Source organism: Engraulis encrasicolus, chromosome 1, assembly GCF_034702125.1.
Source record: "Engraulis encrasicolus isolate BLACKSEA-1 chromosome 1, IST_EnEncr_1.0, whole genome shotgun sequence".
NCBI classification, from domain to species: domain Eukaryota; kingdom Metazoa; phylum Chordata; class Actinopteri; order Clupeiformes; family Engraulidae; genus Engraulis; species Engraulis encrasicolus.
Genome location: NC_085857.1, coordinates 14954381 through 14974679, shown reverse-complemented (window position 1 = coordinate 14974679; position 20299 = coordinate 14954381). Strand labels below are relative to the sequence as shown.

The 20299-nt window shown below is 42.5% G+C and overlaps 2 protein-coding genes across 2 annotated transcripts; one reads left to right on the top strand and one right to left on the bottom strand.

The window, feature by feature from the left end:
- Nucleotides 1-437: 437 nt before the first annotated feature.
- LOC134456305 (GTPase IMAP family member 8-like) lies at nucleotides 438-7835 on the bottom strand. Its single transcript, XM_063207679.1, has 7 exons — nucleotides 7735-7835; nucleotides 3158-3823; nucleotides 2317-3036; nucleotides 1848-1880; nucleotides 1197-1328; nucleotides 912-1025; nucleotides 438-565 (listed from the first exon to the last, which is right to left on the bottom strand). The coding sequence occupies exons 1-7, from the start codon at nucleotides 7763-7765 to the stop codon at nucleotides 438-440; spliced, it is 1824 nt and encodes a 607-aa protein (XP_063063749.1). The 5' UTR covers nucleotides 7766-7835.
- A 3342-nt stretch (nucleotides 7836-11177) lies between these two features.
- Nucleotides 11178-19879, top strand: LOC134450269 (chymotrypsinogen 2-like). Its single transcript, XM_063200151.1, has 7 exons — nucleotides 11178-11229; nucleotides 11964-12067; nucleotides 12694-12773; nucleotides 12993-13074; nucleotides 13884-14058; nucleotides 16187-16314; nucleotides 19622-19879. The coding sequence occupies exons 1-7, from the start codon at nucleotides 11178-11180 to the stop codon at nucleotides 19781-19783; spliced, it is 783 nt and encodes a 260-aa protein (XP_063056221.1). The 3' UTR covers nucleotides 19784-19879.
- The last annotated feature ends 420 nt before the right edge of the window (nucleotides 19880-20299 follow it).

The window sequence follows — 20299 nt, the reverse complement described above, 5'->3', positions numbered from 1 at the left end:
TTGTATGAATAAAAACCTATAAAACAGCCTTCACCACACAATGTACAGTGAGACAGAGAAAAAAACAGAGAAAAAAAAACATGAGTTTTCAGTTCAGGTGGAATGGCAAATATACAAAATAATGCAGCATAATTAGCTGGTTATATTAAAAAATAACTCATAACATGTGACATCTAGAATGTGATTATGTTATTTCAAAAGTACTAATTACATATCATCAATGTCGATGTATTACACATTGCATTATCATATAATGCATTATGCATGTTTAACATCTATTATTCATTCATCATAGTAAATATTATTACTATTATTATGATGAATATTCGATGATGAAAATGCAATTGCGACTGCACGGACAATATATCATGATGATTCTAATGTTTTGAATGGAAAGCTTTCCTCATAACAATGTGAGGAAAAGTTGCATGCAGTATCTACACATTAGAGTCCTCATCTGTGTAAGATCCATGACCAGAGGAGCCACGTCTAGTCATGTCGTCTTCACCCAATTCTTGACTATACAGCTGCCCTTCATGTCCGCAGCATTCAAAATCTCCACCTACTGAAGACAAACAGACAAATGTAGAACCGACTGCAAAAAGGCACACCTCCTTACATCTCTGATTTTTAATCAGTTAGCAGTTAGCAACTTAGGTAGTTGCCAATGGGAAATTGCATTGCAACCAACCAATAGTTTGCAACTACACTCTCCAGAAATGCACCTCAACAGAGTTGATTCATGGTCATAGATTTACATTCCATGACATAGATAACAATAGGTCCTATTGGTTGGTATCGCAGAGTGGATTTGAGTGTTGTGATATAGTATTATGCCGTTTTCATGATGATTATATTATCTCTACTGTGTTTTTGCGGAAAGTGACGGTTAATTCTGCCCAAAAACTAACCTGATTTTTGCATGAGATTCACCTGCTGCCTACACCATTCTCTTGTCCAGTGTTCCGTCCACCAGGTCACCTTGTCTACTGCTTGTTTTTGTTTTTCATTTCTGGAGTCATCAACTAGGTTGAAATGAGTGAAACATAAAAAAAAAACATGTGAAAGTCCCATGTTTTACTGTTGTGATTGAAACAGCATGTACATGTATGACTACCGTATGTGGCTATGTAAACAAATGTTATGTCATGTCATGTTATGTCATGTCATTATGGCATGTCATATACTTGGCTTACCATCTACAGGGTTTTCTTTGAAGTAAACATTCCAAAATCTCTCCATGACAACACTTTTTTGCCTCCTACACTCCTGCTCAAAGGTCTCCCTCAGTTCTTGTGGCAGGTTCAGGTAACTCTCGTCCACTGGATCTGGGCAATGGGAAGCCATGATGATTAGTTGAGGGTGAACATTGTGCACATCCCAGGAAAAGGTGCAGGACAAAGGCTGACTGTAGTTTCAGAGAGAGAGGTTCGCACACTTGAAATCCTTTTTGTTTTCTTTTATTATTTCATGGATTACATTTTGACATCAACAGTCCTCTCTCTCCGAAACTAAGCCATAATGCTTACGCATTGTCACCAGCAAATACACATGAATGACAATCTCATTTTTCATAGAGGTATTTGTCTGTAAGCTGTATTGTGTTATATTATACAGGGGCCTATACTACAAAGCTGGTTGGGAGTTAAGCGGTAAATCATCCCATAGAAGAGCCCAGATTCACCATTATCTTAAGAAAAGCTCTTGTATGAGATGAGTTACCTTACTTTTGCTTATATAGAAACCAACTCTGTAGTATAGACCCCTGATCTTAGGAGCTATTTGTGGATGCTGTTTAAAATGTTGTTTACAAATATGAATTTACCAAATTCATAACAAAAATTAACCTTGAGATTTGTCCTCATGGGTCTCTCGTGCAACTGAAAGGAATGAGAATATTAAGCACACATAAATAACAATGAATAACAATGAATGAAGTCCCATTTCCCCTCGATCTCCATAATATATATATATTATACTTTGCTAAGAAAATAGTCAATGTTCATATGAGGATGTGTAAAACTTAAGCTAAAATAACATTTAAAAAAAATAAAATTAAATGAATTTGGAACCTTTGGAATGTGGAACCATACAGTGCTCTGTGCCACTATTGTTTTTTGTTTCCAAATCATTCACTTGAGTTATGATATAAATGTATGACTTCATTTGACATATTAATAAATATAATTTTGCGCGCGCACACACACACATACACACACACACAGACACACACACACACACACACACACACACACACACACATACACACACACACAGACACACACACACACACGAGTATGAAAATTTTACACTCACAGGTAATTGCCAGATGTTTACTTGATACTTCTACATTAGCTTCCATCTGTTTGTTTTCCTCTTCCCACAAGTCATTCATTAATTTTGCAAGTTTATTTTCCATCTCTGACTCCTCCAGGGTCTGGTCCATGGCTAAGATTTCATTTGGTTCTTCGATCTCTTTGATAATCTCCAGCAAGTCCCTCACCTGAGATCTGTCTTCTGTGTTGACATTGTCAAAGACGTGGTATCGATTCCCACACTTCTCCACGACCCACTTCAGGGGTTCTCCTTCACTTTCGATATGCTCCTCTATGCTGGTGTCTCCCAACAGGTCCCCGCATGTGAACAGTACTATGGTATGTCTCCAAACCTGCTCTCCAAACATCATCCTCATGTTGTCCTCCGTGATCTTCCTCTGTTCCTCTAAGAATGTATTGTCTGCTGGAACTGCAAGTAGTACAGCATGGGGAGCATTGGAGCCGACTGTCAGACTTCTCTGGAGCTCTGTCTTCACCCAGTCAGGTTTACACTCGGCAGGGAAGAACTTCCACCAGCCAGGGGTGTCAACAACAGAGAGCTTAAGTCCTTCCACCTCTCCGCTAAGCATCTCCGCTGACTTAGTCCTCTTAGTAAAACGCTCTTCTTCTCTATTCAAAATTAAATTAATTGCGGATGTTTTCTTGGAGTTCACCCACCCTAGTACAAGGATTGCTATTTCTGATGATGGCATACCCTTCCCTGAAAGACCAAACCACAGACTTAGGTAAGAAGAAAGAAACATTTTAAACAGGTGTTCTTTTATCATTCATTAATTGGTCGAATTTAATTTGGCATACACAGAATCAAAAACAACTGTTACCTTCTCTCAGTGTTTTGCTTTGTTTAATCACACATCTGTCTGCTGCTTTCTCCTTCACTGATCTTGTCTTGTCTTGAACCTTCAGTTGTGTCCTCTCATCAAGTTGGAAAAGTCCCCCACCATTAACCCTCGTCAAAGCATCTATCTGTCCTAGCAGTTCAGGAATCTGGTCATCCTTACTATTTCTGGTCTCAAAGACACGATATCTGTTCCCACATTTCTCCACCAGCCACTTCAGAGCCTCCCCCTCACTCTCAATGTGTTCCTCTACGGTTTTGCCCTCCAGAGTTCCCCCTCTGGTGAACACTACTACGGCGTGCTGCCAGATGTTTTCACCAAAGAGACTCAGGTGTTCCTCTATGGCTCTCCTATTGTCATAATCGAAAGGTATGTCTGTCATGACGGTCAAGAGGAAGGCGTGGGGTCCCGGTGGACACATGGACGCGCTCAGCTGCAGCTTCTGTTTGATGAACTCCGCCGTGTCAACCAACCGGAAGTTCCTCCACCATCCAACGGTGTCGACCATCACCACTCTCCTCCCTTGGACCTCACCTTGTCTCGTCTGAAGGCGTCTGGGTGAATTGTCACCAGCACCAAGAATTCTGTTGATCAGAGACGTTTTGCCAGACCGATTGGCACCAAGCACAACCACTCGCAGCTCTGAAACTGCAACAGGGGGGAAGTACTTAGGCATGATTTCTTGTCTGGATTGTAATGGTTTGTAAATTATGTATAAACATAATTTGTGTTCCCCATCTCCTTTGGGGATATACGTAGCCTATCTGTATTCAATAAAAGGAGCACTTCTGTCAATTTCAATATGCCGTCGTATTGCTCACGCTACCCCTGACTTGTCAGTACCAGGTAATGCTGCATTTTTCGCTCAGCCCTTTCTGAAATCTGAGCTATTCTAATGGGGCAGCCTTTGTTTACATTAAAAACCCTCTTATTATAGGCCTACTCCAAATTAGGGGGGGGGGTGGGGGGTGGGCGATATGACAATATTAAATCATGAATCGTGATATCGAGTACAAAATCGTCTGAAATCCGCCAAAGTGAAGAAATCATATAGATCATCTTGCAGTGAGGATGTTAAATATCATTATTATATGGTGTGACGTCATCGGTCGAATGCTCCATTCATTTCAAAGGGGCTCCGCGTCGGGGTCTAAAGATTCTCTCTGTCGTGCTGCTATTCCACGGTAGCGACCTTCTCGCCGAACGTTAACCCTTACTTATTATATGGTGTGACGTCATCGGTCGAATGCTCCATTCATTTCAATGGGGCTCCCCAACGTTCGCACGTCTGTTATTTTTCGATAACGGACGGGTTGGTCTATAACAGACCGCTGTCAATGGCAACAAGACTTTTCACTGCTAAAGAGACTTTTCAACAAGACTCTAATCAGCTGCTGTGATAGACAACACCTGTTGTCCTGGCTACCTAGCTGTAGCCTAGCGGTGTTCCACAACGGCACTGTTTTGTTTTGCGCAGCAACAATCTTAACATTAAATAGGCCTAAAGAAATGTCCCCGCCATGTGTGAATCATTTAAGTATATCCATATAATAAGCGGGTTAACTTTTGGCGAGTCGGTCGCTTTGTGGAATAGCAGCACTTCAGAGAGAACAAGACCCCTCCGCGTCTAAAGATTCTCTCTGTCGTGCTGCTATTCCACGGTAGCGACCTTCTCGCCGAACGTTAACCCTTGCGTATCAAAGTGATGTTTACTTACTTGTGTTGTTGTCTTCACTGTTATTTTTTACATTATTGCATTCCAATTGTGCACTTTATCAGAGTGTCATCAGTGTGTTAACATTTTCTTAACAGCAAATTACAAATTGCAAGCATATCAAAGTTGATTTTTGTTGTTTTCGGTTTTTGGATGGAATATCGTGATAAAAAAAATCGAAATCGAGATTTCATGTTAAAAAATCGTGATGTGACATTTTTGCCATATCGTCCACCCCTACTCCAAATATTATCCAAAAAGGTATCGCTGTTTACTAGTTGTCTGCTGATGTTGCATAACCTTTTATTGGGAATAAATCAAGATGTTGTTTTTTTTTAATGTAAACAAACTCAGCCCCCATTACAATGACCAGGATTTCGGAAAAGGCTGAAGAAAGAAAAAACAAAACTCTCAGGCACTGACAAGTCCAGGGTAGTGTGAGCATTACAACTGCATGTCGAAATTGGCTGAAGTTATCCTTTAACTGTATTGTGGAAGATGAAACACGAACTATTGCAAGACTTAGACGCATGCTGTATGCACATACCTTGTAAAGGATTAGAAAGAGACGACATACCACCATGCCATTCTTCTTACATTATATTAGGCTATATATTTTTCACCACAACCCACAGAGACTTCTCCCTATTTTAACATTACCCCTGTACAGTAAATGTTGCGGTGTTAATTCAACACTTAAAGAGTTCATTTAAGTCCAAATGATGTCAAATCAACTCTCTAAGTGTTAAACGAGCACTGCAGAATTTACTGTGTGTTTTAAAACTTTAGCTTTAAAAGGCTTTAGATTGAACAGTGGACCTCCGTCCTCGGCAACATTTTGTCGGCTCTAAATGCAGGTTACTTATGTAAGGGATAATTGACGGCACGGTGTGCGTATAACAGGAAAAATAATGCACACCTAGGTGGTGATGCGGCCACGATGCGAAGTGGAGTGGCCGTTACACCTCGGTGTGCATTATTTTTCCTGTTATACTCACACCTTGAAGTCAATTATCCCGCTTATACCTCGGTTGCCACACTGTCTGAAATGTATTTGAGGAATTATTTCGATGCTTTAATGGCTAAAACAAAGGTGTTCTGTATAACTACTTCCTTCCGCCACAAGAAGGTTCTTCTCATAATTTTCTGGCGAACTGCCGTTACTAATTCTAAATTGAAGGTTGCTATGGCCAAGACACCGTCGATAGTTCTATCGCATTCGGTTGTCAAGTCAAGAGCCAGTCGTTAATTCTATCGCATTTGGTTGTCAAGTCAGTCGCCTCAATGTTCTACCCATCCGATATGGGCGTGTCTGACTTGCCCACAAGATTATGCTACAGTTGACATGACTCCTACTAATTTACAGATCTCAATAGATTAAAAAAATACCCTGCGTATCTTGGCGACATTCTAAATGCCTCGCCTCGCCATTAACTTTATTAAAACAGGCACCTCGTCAATCTGCTCTCCTCCCATAGGAAACTCCCCTTGATTTATTTTCCACTGTATTCCCATAGTTAGGCCTATTGATCCGAAAATATCCCTATACTTTTCACAAGTTACGCTACTCTCTCAACTGATAAACGCTACAACCACATGAAACATCTCCTGGGGAAGATATGAAACGGGCGTCCCTTTGCACAGGGAATCTCTCTCTCTCTCTCTCTCTCTCTCTCTCTCTCTCTCTCTCTCTCTCTCTCTCTCTCTCTCTCTCTCTCTCACAAAGTTGACAGAGTGATGGTCAGTTGGGAGAAATAAACATGTTTAAAATTTGATTAGGCCTACTAAGATTTGCTCCAGATTCATTATATATACCACCATACATTGCTGGTGTTTCCAGACGCGCGATGCGACATGTGCCAATTCAGCGCGTAATGCTTGCAACTTTTTTGTGCGTAATTTATGAACGTGCGTGCCTTGGCGCATTGATACACTGGAGTTATGCGGTCAGAAAAGTGACCTAATAGTGGGACTACTTCAGGTGTGCATATATAGACAGTTAATCAACACCCAATTTAGCGCGTCACAATGGGAGATTCCAGACTGCCGTGGTATAAGACGTGACAAAGACTTTCTTTCCTTGTAGTGCAGTAGTAAAGGGCTTAACCAGAGAGAGTAGAGAGAGAGAGGTTCCGTTGGCCCATTGTTTCCGGGTTCTATTATTGCAAGGGGGAGGGGGGGAATCCCCCTTTAGGCAGACCTAAGGACTGTTCTATTCAATGCTAGGAGTATTATGACACGCCCCTTCAGGCAGATTGGAACCTGGTCATGTTATGTGCCCATAGCAACCTACAGTATTACATTGGCATATCTCCATACTTAAAGAATCTCTGTCTTAACCCAGTAAGACACGGCCCCTGTTATAAATTATGTCCCCCGAATAGCAAAGACCGATTTTGGAAATGTATTACCAAAGGCCCTATGTACTGTTGGGGCCAGCTCTATGTTCCCACAGCCCAAATGGTTCCAGCTTATTCCTGCTGCTCCATGTTCCCACAGTTTTAAGAAATTATTCAAATATAAGCCCTATGCTCTTCAACTCCACGTTCCCACATTTCCAAGTAAACTAAGAGAAGCAATAGGCCTACAAATAATGTTAAAAATCTTAGTGATGTGGGACCAGTGGGCTGTGGGACCAATGCCCTATGGGAACATAGACACGCTACCGTACTGTCATATTAGTAGTAGTGTAGTACTATGATAGTTAAGGTTTTTTCAGTGACTATTACAGCACTCCACTAGGGGAACGCTTCACATTAAGTGGCTACAGTATACGAGATATGAAATAGGAAAAGGCATGCTAAACTGTACAAACTGTTCTATTTCACTTTGAATGTTGACTCACCGTGCTGCTTATGGGGTTCCTCTTGTGCCATATCTCCCCAAAGTGTACCTTGCTGTCCAAGCTTAAAATCCTCTGACGTTTTTGCAATGTTGTGTGATCGAGAGCGAAGAGGGAAAATAACTGATTTAGTGTCAGCCGTGTACAGACCTTGTCCAACTGGTTAAATTCTTCTTTTTTTCTGCAAGCTGAAAGCTCATGTCATGCAGGCAGAATGCAACAGGCATGAGGGCATAATGCATGCTTGCCAAGAATAAACCTGTTAGACTGCTTGCATGTTGCTATAAGAAAAACAACAGCTATCAGAGAAAGTGTGTGTGGCGCCAATACCCTACTTATGGGCCTTCCCAAAAAGTCACTCAGGTAGGTCAAACTATTCCAAATTGCTGCTGCTAGAGTTCAAACCATGACAAAGAAAAAAGAACATATTACTCCCATAGTTAGGTCATGGCTCCCAGTGAGGTTTAGAATTGAGTTCAACTCCATTCCAAATCTTCTGATTGTCTATAAGACACTCAATGGCCTAATCCCTAAATGTATTGCAGATATGGTAGAGCAATATCATCCTAAAAGATCTTCTGGGTCCCCTCTACTGGTTGTGCGAAATTGCATTGTGATGAAATGGCATGTAGCCCATATCAAATGCTGGAACCAGCTTCCTGGTGAAATTAGAACTGCCTCAGCAGTGTTAGGCCGGCCGCACATTGGCTCCGACAGCACTGCGGCGCACTTTCACTTCCGACATAGTTCGGACCCCCAAACCCAATTTCACACGAACATAGCATTGAAAGTCAATGGGCGCCGCCGACAAAATAGAACTTGTCTCTAATTGCTATCCGACATCGGCGAATGTCCGCGGACATCGGCGCCAATGTGCGGTGTTCTATTGAAAACAATGGAGTCGATCTTTTGCGGAGCAGTGCGCAGCACTTTGTCAGAGCCTATGAGCCATAGTGATCTAGGATAATTCTTCATTTACCACAGTAATCCAGGAACATTGTTCATTTACCAGAGAGATCCAGGGTCATTGTTCCTTTACCACAGTGATCCAGGACCATTGCTCATTTACCACAGTGATCCAGGATCATTATGCATTTACCACAGTGATCCAGGACCATTGTTCATTTATTATAGTGATCCAGGACCATTGCCCATTTACCACAATGATTCAGGGCCATTGTTCATTTACTACAGGGATCCAGGACCATTGCTCATTTTACAGCACACAGTGATCCAGGATCATTATTAACAAGTATATACTGCTAACAGTGATCCAGGACCCTTGTTAATTTACCACAGTGACCCAGGATCATTGTTCATTTTACAGCAAACAGTGATCCAGTATCATTGCTCATTAACCACAGTGATCCAGGATCATTTTTCATTTACCACAGTGATCCAGGAACATTGTTCATTTACCACAGTGATCCATGACCATTTTTCATTTACCATAGTGATGCAGGACCATTGTTCATTCACCACAGTGATCCAGGATCATTGTTCATTTACCTCAGGGATCCAGGACCATTGTTCACTTTACCACACAGAATGCCTCAGGATCATTGTTCATTTTACAGCACAATGTCATCCAGGTCCATTGTTCATTCACCACAGTGATCCAGGATCATTGTTCATTTACCACAGTGACCTAGGTCATTGTTCATTCACCACAGTGATCCAGGATCATTGTTCATTTACCACAGTGACCTAGGTCATTGTTCATTTTACTGCACACAGTGATCCAGGATCATTATTTATATACTGCTCACAGTGATCCAGGATCATTGTTCATTTACCACAGTGATCCAGGATCATTTTTCATTTATCACAGTGATCCAGGATCATTTTTCATTTAAGCACATGATCATATTTGGATCTCAATATTGCTCAATATTACTCAGCTGTCTGATAGTGAAAGATGTTTATGTGGCAAAACCGAGCATGTCCCATTAGATTCCCTTTGTAACAATATTTGCAACACGGTCAAGATAAAAAACACAGCGCTCACTTATTCAACAGTCTGTATGGTGTTCAGAACATGCCCCATCAGTGTTGCCAGATGTACAATAAATATCGTATTTATACCATAATTTTGTCCATTTTGTCCTCTGTACGATCAAAAAAACATGGTGTACGATAATTTCAGAGTTGTCATTCAGTTCATTTAGATGCCTTGAAAAAACAATTGGGTCGTATATGATAATTTCCTCCCAAAAAGCCCCCCAAAAGTCCCCAAAACGATAATAATGAGGTTTGGGTACGATAAGTCAGCATTTTTCATCTGGCAACACTGTGTCCCATTAGCCCCCCTTTTAAAATGTGATTATATTGGGATCACACCGCCCAGAAAAAAAACACATTCACACAGTGAGTTATTTAACAGTCTGTCCTATTAGTCTCAGCAGGGGCAGAGCTATAGGGAGTGCGAGCAGAGCATTTGCCCCAGGGCCCAGGGCCCTCTCATATTAGTGGTTGGGGCCCTATTGTAACCATGGCAGGCTGTATCAGGGGGCCTTATAAGTGTTTTGCCCTGGTGCCCTGTGTGCATTTGTTCCGCTACTGTTAGTGTCAGCCACCGCAGCGCAGCAAGAAATGTGTTCATGTGGCGAGACAGACACAGCTGTCTGGTGCCCTGCTGCTCATTTCCCACCACTATCAGGCTATCAGTGCCGTCACACGTCCTCTCATCACTTGCGCTGTGTGAGCCCAAAGCAGGGCCAGTCCTAGTCCATTTGGTGCCCTAGACGAGCACCCCTCTTTCCTTTTTGTGGAATTAGACATTGGCAGATAGTATCCTACATCTGATAGAGCACAGCTGATCTGCGTAGTACCACTGAGTACCCATGAATAACCATTGTCAATGTCAAACGTTGCTATATTTGGACATATTTAGCTTAATGTTCTAATTCTGTGGAACTTGGCACCCCCAAGACAGTTGGTGCCCTAGGCAACAGCTTTGTCTGCCTATGCCTAGCGCCGGCCCTGGCCCAATGGCTCTTCATATGAAGAGTTCCGATGCAAAACCTTTACAAATGAACACAATCTGTTAAAAAAAACATTTATAAATATTATTTTCTCCAAGTAATCTCAATCAACAAAAGGCTGCTCAAATGTTGTGATCACGTACAACAAGACACTCCTAAAGCAAATCAAGATTGTTTTTATATTTTAATTTAAAAAAAAAGATAAAAATGCAGCCTTCTTCTTATTTCCAACAACTCATCACTACACTCTGAGGGGTCTGCATTTGAACCCTTCATATGCTTTACCCGTTAATACCTGCATACCCCTGTCTATCTTTGACGTGGCATGCACCGTTTCCACACGTACCTGTATCTGTCTTCCACGTAGGGGCATGGATGGGCCTTTAGGAGTGGAGGGGTGGGTATAAGAGGTGGAGGGCAGCCCCTGTCTGGGCCTGGTTTAGTGGACTACGGTAGGCTACGATGGCCATGCTCTGGATTGCCAGCTGTTTCGCTCTTGTGGCGTCTGCCCTGGGTAAGTTAAAATAATAGTAATACTACTGCTAATAATAATAATGATGATGATACTCTCTAATGATACTCTCAGAACACCCAAGGTCAACATAGAGACAACAAATAATTTAGTTAAATAAAATAATAACAAAAAACCCATATAATTATTTGTAGTGCCTGCCCTTGGTGGACTTATAGCCTACCTACTTGGCCATATTGCCTCTGGCTATTGTTTGTTGTTATGTGGTAGCCTATCTTTAATTAGGTATTTGTTGTTGTTGATACTTAGCATTATTCTCCACTTCACTCTTGTGGTGTCCACCCTGGGTGATATTCAGTATTTAGCTTAACTATTTTAGGAGGAGGAGATAACACTTAATTGTAATTTTCTGGTATCTTTTTAGTGTATCAAGTGTATTACCCACCAACCTTTATATATCTATTTTGTATCATCAGGATTACCATAGGTTATGTACTTACCCTGCACACACAGTACTTGACCCTCCACAGTAAATAAAATGCAATTCAACACTTGGAGAGTTCTGTAGGACCAAATACTGTAGGCCTAAATCTATACTCTAAGATGTTGAATCAACTCTGTTAACAAGTCTTTTTTTTACTGTGTCTCTTACCCAAATCATAACCCTGACGCAGTGATTGGCACCAGGGGTTTGTGGTTTATTATTTTAAAATAATAATAATACAAAAATAATAATGATAATCTTAATAATATTGAAATTGTCTCATTCCCATCAGGCTGTGGTGTGCCTGCCATTAAGCCCGTGGTGAGTGGCTATAGCAAGATCGTCAACGGTGAGGACGCCGTGTCTGGATCCTGGCCCTGGCAAGTGTCACTGCAGGTAGGTGATTTAACCCTTCGAGGAGTGCCATTGCACATGTAATTGGAATTTTAGCAAAGTGTTTAATTCTCATTGTGATGTCACAAACCCTTGGTCGGATTTTTAACACTAAGTTCTATGTGGGCTGTAGAATGTAAAGGTCATCGCACATATCGGCTCCGACAAAAGAGCATTGCCCTGCCAACATTCGATTTCACTGCTTTAAATACGACACTGCAGACTGGTGCCTATGTCCACCGACATCAACTGTTGATTACGATCGAGCGCTATTTTTATTGGAGTTGCTTTTTCAAATCTTTTGTTGAATGCCACTGCTGATAAGCTTGTGTGGCCCCTTAGCGCACGCTGTTCCACTGTACATGTAGTACACAAAAGGTTTCCGGCCAGATGTCTTATTTGAAACCATATCGTGACCTCTAATGTTATGTTATAATGTAATTCTATTACTCTAAAGTAATGTTAAATAGCAAGGCTATCCCATCAAATAGCACTTTTACAATATCATTCAACGATACAATTCACACACACAAGGATGCACACACACACACACACACACACACACACACACACACACACACAGCAGTTGCAGCAACATCAGAGTTAAAATAAAAATGTCTTCTCCATAGAGATCCAATGGATTCCACTTCTGCGGAGGTTCTCTGATCAACGAGTACTGGATTCTGACTGCTGCTCACTGCACTTTTAAGTAAGAGAAGTGTGTTTTTATATCTCTCTCACTGTGTGTGTGTGTGTGTGTGTGTGTGTGTGTGTGTGTGTGTGTGTGTGTGTGTGTGTGTGTGTGTGTGTGTGTGTGTGTGTGTGTGTGTGTGTGTGTGTGTGACGAAGAGCTATAGACAGTCAGAGAGATAACCTGTGTGTGTGTGTGTGTGTGTGTGTGTGTGTGTGTTTGTGTGCTGCTGTGCAGAGCCAGGAACGACCATGTTGTACTTGGGGATCACGATCGTAGCTCCGGCGATGAACCCACCCAGAAACTCAAGGTCCACAAGGTAACAACAACAACAACAACAAAAACATATATCCTATCAACCGTTAGACCTGTCCCGGATTTTCCTTATGTGGTGTAAGTACACCATTGTTTTTTCTGCACGATCCTATCTGCACATGTGCACCATGCAAGGCTGCACTATCCGCTCGATTCGTGGTGCATTGTCGCCCTTCGTTTCGCTGATCTGTAAGGACCTACAAAGTCTCTGATGAATTCCATCTTTGTTGTGAATTGTTGCCTGTCAAGACGCTGACAAAACACACTTCATTTGTGATCAATAGGCCTCGGCTATCTTTGACAGACGGCCACAGTCTCCCGTTAATCTTTAACTTTAATAAACCCAAGAAAATGATTCCTTATACCACCATTATAATATTATTATTATAATAGTATTTTCCCCATACTACATTTATAACATTACGTGGTGTGTCAATAAACCACGAAAAATGTCATATAACCTCGGCTACTTGAATAAAACAAATGTTACAGACAGGTTTTTAGCCAAACAACACTTACAGATCGGCTTCTAGCGAACTCAAGGGTGACAATGCTCCACGACTTGTGTTGCACATGCGCAGAGCGGATCGTGCAGCCTTGTGTGCTGCGCATGTGCAGATAGGATAGAGCAGAAAATAATTGTGTACTTACATGTCCCTAATGTCAAGTTAGCTACAATCCAACAACCTCAATGTCATAACAAACATCGGTAATCAGCAAACTACAAACAACCTACATGTATCACATTGGATTTATACGTTTCTAAAACATTTTAGCATAATTTTTATATACCTCTATTTTTCTCTATTTCAGGCCATCCCCCACCCCAAATACGGTGCCAGCAGCCTCACCAACGATCTGCAGCTGCTGAAGCTGTCCACCCCTGCCAAGTTCACCGACCGTGTGTCCCCCGTCTGTGTGGCCAAAACCAACTACCCCCCTCTCACCCAGTGTGTCACCACCGGTTGGGGAAGGACAGGCTCCACCTGTGAGTTAAGTTCCCACAAATTTACGATACGCTAATGTCTCTTTTCCACAGCCAATTTTGTGGTAGGCCAACAACTCGACACAACACGACTCGGCCCCCACTTTTTGCTTTTTTGCAATAGGCATGACACAGCTCAATTGTAAAGCAAAATTTGGCGGCCTAGTCGGGTTGGGGGTCATTTGTCCTGGGCCCAGGGAGAGAGGGGGCCTAGAATTGGATCCTCATTACATTACATGTATTGGGTTTGGGGCCCTTTCAGATGTCTTTGTCCCAGGCCCAGCAGAAGTTGTCAGCAGCCCTGACTGCCAACAACAATAAGAAGACTAATGCCTTGTGTACACCAAGCGCAACCTACGCTACCTGAGCGGCGGAAGCCATGATTTCTCTATGGAGGGAAGGCGAATAAAGCTACCAGAGCAAATTAGCCAGGAGTGAAGCAAACTGAATGACCAGAGCCAGGGGCGGAGCTATTATAGGAGGGGCAAGCAGGGCATTTGCCCCTGGGCCGTACAGTATTGGTGGGGGGGGGGGCTATTATGACCTTGGCAGGCCAAATTGAGGGCCGTGTAAGTGTTTTGCCCTGGATCCCTGTCTGCAATTGTTCCACCACTGACCAGAGCGAATTTTAACGATTTAAAGTCAAGCTAATCTTATGGTAATGAGCTATGACGCGATTCGGCGAAAACCAATTGGAACGTTCATGTCTCCGAATGTCCCAGGCTATCAACCCAGAGCCGTTATGTGATTAGCCAAATCAAACATGTCAATGCCGCGTACAAAGACAATAAAGCAAATTCATGGCGAAACTCCTTCAACCATCCCAGCTACCTGGGTCGAGTAGGTCACACTTGGTGTACACAAGGCATAAGAATACCTCTGTTGTCCTTGCCCCATTTAATTGCCAATAAACAGTGGTGGACAAAGTAAAAGTTAAAAAAGAAACACAGTTTCTTTCCAACACACGTAACTTATCTGAGTAAAAAAGTAGACCAATGTACTTGTCTTACGATAAACTGATTCTGCACAGGTTGGTTTGAGTTTGTGGTGGGTCCTTGTTAGGTTTTTATTGTTTTTCAGTAATAACAAAGTCTATCTCAATAGGTAGGTAAAATGGAGTAAACAGTGTAACAGCTATGTAATATCATGTGCTACTGTTGTAATTACACCACGAAAGTACTTTTACTTTTACTTTGTCCACCACTGCCAATAAGAAGACTAAGAATACCTGTGTTGTCCTCCTTCCCCATGTTCCTAGCGTAGGAATACCTCTGTTGTCCTCCTTCCCGATGTCCCCATATTATTGCCAATGAGAATAAGAAGACTAAGAACACCTCTGTTGTCCCTATGTCCCTAGCCAGTTAAACACATTACCGAACATATTATTGCCATTAAAAATAAGAAGACTAAGATTACCTCTGTTGTCCTTCCCCGTGTCCCCATATTATTGCCAATAAGAATATAAGAATGTTGTCCTCCCCCGTGTCCCCATATTATTGCCAATAAGAATATAAGAATGTTGTCCTCCCCCGTGTCCCTATAGCCAGCCCTCCTGTCCTACAGCAGGCGGCCCTGCCCCTGATCAGTGAGGAGGAGTGTTACAATCACTGGTGGGGCAAGCTCACCAACCCAAATTCGCTCCTCATGTGCATAATATTTCACTCGGTTTAATAATTTTGCTTCGCTTTGCTCCTGTTCGCTTGCCTTCGCCTCCCTCATAGGAATGAATGGTGAATTCACCTCTACTGTATGTGTCCCTAGCCTAAGAATACCTCTGTTGTCCTCCCCCATGTCCATATATTATTTCCAATAGGAATAATAAGACTAAGAATACCTCTGTTGTCCCTATGTCCCTGATCAGTGAGGAGGAGTGTGCCAATCACTGGTGCTGGGGCAAGCTCACCAACCCAAATTTGCTCCTCATGTGCATAATATTTCACTCGGTTTAATAATTTTGCTTCGCTTTGCTTTGCTCCTGTTCGCTTGTCTTCGCCTCCCTCATAGGAATGAATGGTGAAGTTTGCTTCGCTTGGCCAAATTCACGTCTATGTGTCCCTAGCCTAAGAATACCTCTGTTGTCCTCCCCTGTGTCCCTATAATACCTCTGTTGTCCTCCCCCATGTCCCTATAGCCAGTCCTCCCGTCCTGCAGCAGGCAGCCCTGCCCCTGATCAGCAATGAGGAGTGTTACAATCACTGGTGGGGCAAGCTCACCGACTCCATGATGTGTGCCGGAGGCTACAGCATCTCATCCTGTCAGGTGGGGAATAAATACTGCACACACTGTATTTGAATGCACAAACACACACACACACACACACACACACATACGCACACACACACACACACACACACACACACACACACACACACACACACACACACACACACACACACACACACACACACACACACACACAACACACTCACACACACAACACACCACACACACACACACACACACACACACACACACACACACACACACACACACACACACACACACACACACACACACACACACACACACACACACACGCACATACACACACACTAACACACAGACACACAGACACACAAACACACACACATGGATGTATTTCGATGTCATCGTACAGTTCCTATTTTTACAGTGTTGTTCTGTCTCTCTATGTGTCATCAGGGTGATTCTGGTGGTCCCCTGGTGTATGAGACCTTCCCCTCTCTCTCTCTCTCTCTCTCTCTCTCTCTCTCTCTCTCTCTCTCTCTCTCTCTCTCTCTCTCTCTCTCTCTCTCTCTCTCTCTCTGTCATAACCTTTTAACCCCTTGTGTTCTGCCTCACGCTGTGTGTGTCACCAGGGTGATTCCGGCGGCCCCCTGGTGTGTGAGACCTGCCTGTCTGCCTCTCTGCACCCCCCTCCCTCCCTCTCTCATAACCCTTTAACCCCTTGTGTTTTCTCTCTCTCTCTCTCTCTCTCTCTCTCTCTCTCTCTCTCTCTCTCTCTCTCTCTCTCTCTCTCTCTCTGTGTTTCCAGGTAGCTGGGTCTCTTAGCGTCCAAAAAGGGCCTAATCGTTACGCGCTGGATAGAAGCACCAAAATCGGTGTAGACCTTCCTTAGGGTGTTCTCCATCATTTCAGAAGGGGTGCCCCAAATTTCAATGTCATTAAGGTCATTTTTATGGGGTAAATCCAAGATGGCTGCCCACCAGCCAATAGTAGTAAAATGCTGTACTGCCTGGACATAATGGTGTTATGGGCCAATCCACCTATTTGTGTGTGATGTATACAAACTGAACTTTGACAATATGTGCAAAACTTACCATAAAAACAATGTTATATATGTCTTATTTAGATTCAAAAACAGGAAAATCATAAAAACCATGGTCAGAATGAGATCACTCTACAATTGAGAGCTCATTTCTGGGCATTTAGCTATTGAACCAACATTCATTAAGAGTTTTAAAAATTTGCAGTGGGTCATATCTATAACATCCAAAAAGAAAATTGTGGTTAGAAAATTTAGGGGAGAAGAGATAAACCCTTGAACTGGGCCACACATAACTGTCCCAATGTTAGCATGCTAGCATTAACAGGTTCAGACACTCAGTCTGCTCTTTAGATAAAGATGGCAAACAATAATTTTAATCCCACTTACACATGCGCGCACACACACAAACTACTACTACTTCCTTAGGACCCCCTCAATGATTTAACCCTAGGAGTCCAACTGAAATATATTCATATCAATCAAGTCAATAATACATGTACATATCAAGTGTCAGTGACAGCTGTCAAATGACAAATGTATGCTGATTAATGTTCAGATATGTATATCGCAGTCCTAAGTGTACAATGGAGTGATACGGGCATTTATGCTTAGGAAATTATGAATAATCAATATGCAATATGCAATACACCATCCATTCAGTATATTGACAGATACTTAATCTACTTTCGGCATTAATCTAGATGACATGATGGCTACCTAACCACTTAATTTATTGTTTGCTCGTTATTTTTTATTTGTGGGTGTGGTCCTTTGTTTAAAACATGTCTGCCTGCCTTCCCTCTCTCACATAGGCTACTAAAATAGTCTTTCAAAAACTTAAAACAACAGCATGTGGAAATCCTATTGGCTTTGGAGGGCTAACGTCTATAAGACTATACTGTACTCTACTGTATTGCACTATACTGTACTGTACTGTACTGTAATGTGATATACCATACTGTACTCGTACGCGTACCACTGGTGGTACTTGAGACATCTCTGGTGGTACTTGGAATGTCATTATGAACCTCTCCTGTACTGACTGGCAAAAGTGAATATGGAAGGCCTTTACTGCGATATTCTAATGTTGGTTGTCAAGGTGGTACTCGGAGAGCTCAATATTTTCTCAGGGGGTACTTCACACAAAAGGTTTGAGAACCACTGATGTAGAGCATTCTGAGGACATGTACAATATTATGCAAAAAGGTGTAGTGGGAATGAGTTATGTTACTGTTACCACTCAAAATCTTGAAGGTTAAAAAAAGTCTTGTGGCATTTTGTTTGGGGGGGCGGGGTATGATCGACTATTCTTCCGCCCAGACTTTTTATGTGCCTTGCATATCAAGAAAATGAGTCCAGGTAATGATTTACTTTCATAGTATATACCGTATGAGAATTGTTGTTCTATATAGATATTTCTCCTATGGGTAAGGGTGGCAAAACTAAAGACCTACAGCACATGTTGTCCATCAGCTGTCAGTTTTGATAGCAGTTTAAGTACTCAATGATTACTGAGCTAACTAATACAACTTTTGACACAAGTACTAGGTGAGGACTTGTCTGCAAATAAACATTTTTTTAATCTCTGTCTTCTTACTCAACATACACTAAGAAATCATTCCCATTTAATTTGAACTGAAGCCATACTGTGGCCTACATGTAGGCCTATATTGAGTAATCTGTAATGCCATTCTAAAGATGACTGAAATGCTCTCACAATATGCACTTGTAAAAATATAGAATTAGGTGATCTTATGGGGTTCTTCATACATATGGAAAGGTCCTGTCCTTTACCATCTCTCATACAAATAAAATATGTATATCTGTTATGGAAATTAGAAGATGGAGAACCTGCTACCTAGGGCATCTTGCACTGACACTATCCCATTCAAATCGAGCATTAGCAGCAGTCTATTCTCACCATAGTTTTAGTGTTGGCAATGCTCATTTTAATTCAGACCAAGAATCTTCTCAAATCGTTCACAATGTTACATGCTGTCAAGCACGTAAGCACAGACTCACCCATACTTTCACACATTGTCAGCTAAGTATAATGTCATGTAATAACAATGTAATGCGTTACCAACATGACATATTGTATATGACATGGTAGACATTTTTTTTTCAAGGGGCACCCCTTCTAGGATGTCTTCAAATCAGTCAAGGAACACGTGTACCGAATTATATGCTTCTATCCAGCGCGTAACAATTTCTCGGCTTAGAGCCCCTACTAAGGGTGATTCTTGCGGCCCCCTTGTGTGCGAGACCTTCCTGTCTTTTAACCCCTTGTGTTTTCTCTGTCTCTCTCTGTGTCACCAGGGTGATTCTGGCGGCCCCCTGGTGTGCGAGACGTCCGGCGTGTGGACCCAGGTGGGAGTCGTCTCCTGGGGCACCAGCACCTGCAATCCCGAGGTGCCCGCCATCTACACCGACGTGGCCTACATGCGCGACTGGATCGACCAGACCATGGCCCGCAACTAGACCTGACGCTAGATTAACCCTAACCCTTTCCCTAACCCCGTCTACACCGACGTGGCCTACATGCGCGACTGGATCCACCAGACCATGGCCCGCAACTAGACCAAGACCCTAGATTTACCCTAACCCTTTCCCTAACCCCGTCTACACCGGCGTGGCCTACATGCGCCACTGGATCGACCAGACCATGGCCTGCAACTAGACCCCAGATTGACCTTGGGAATTCCTCAAAACCTAGTCTGCACACTTCCAAGTGTGCTCAGCCTAATTAGTCACGTCCAGTGATTGGATACTCCATAGAGTTCACCAAAGAGTATCCAATCACTGTGCGTGACTAATTAGGCTGAGCACACTTGGAAGTGTGCGGACTAGGTTTTGAGAAATACCCCTTGTGACAAGGAATCTAAATTAACACCAGCCAACAAGCCAAATGATGGTGAAAAATCAGATTGGCTGGTAGAGAAGAGCAACTTACTAGCCATGTTGACCCATTATTGAGCGTGTTTGGCTAGCATGATA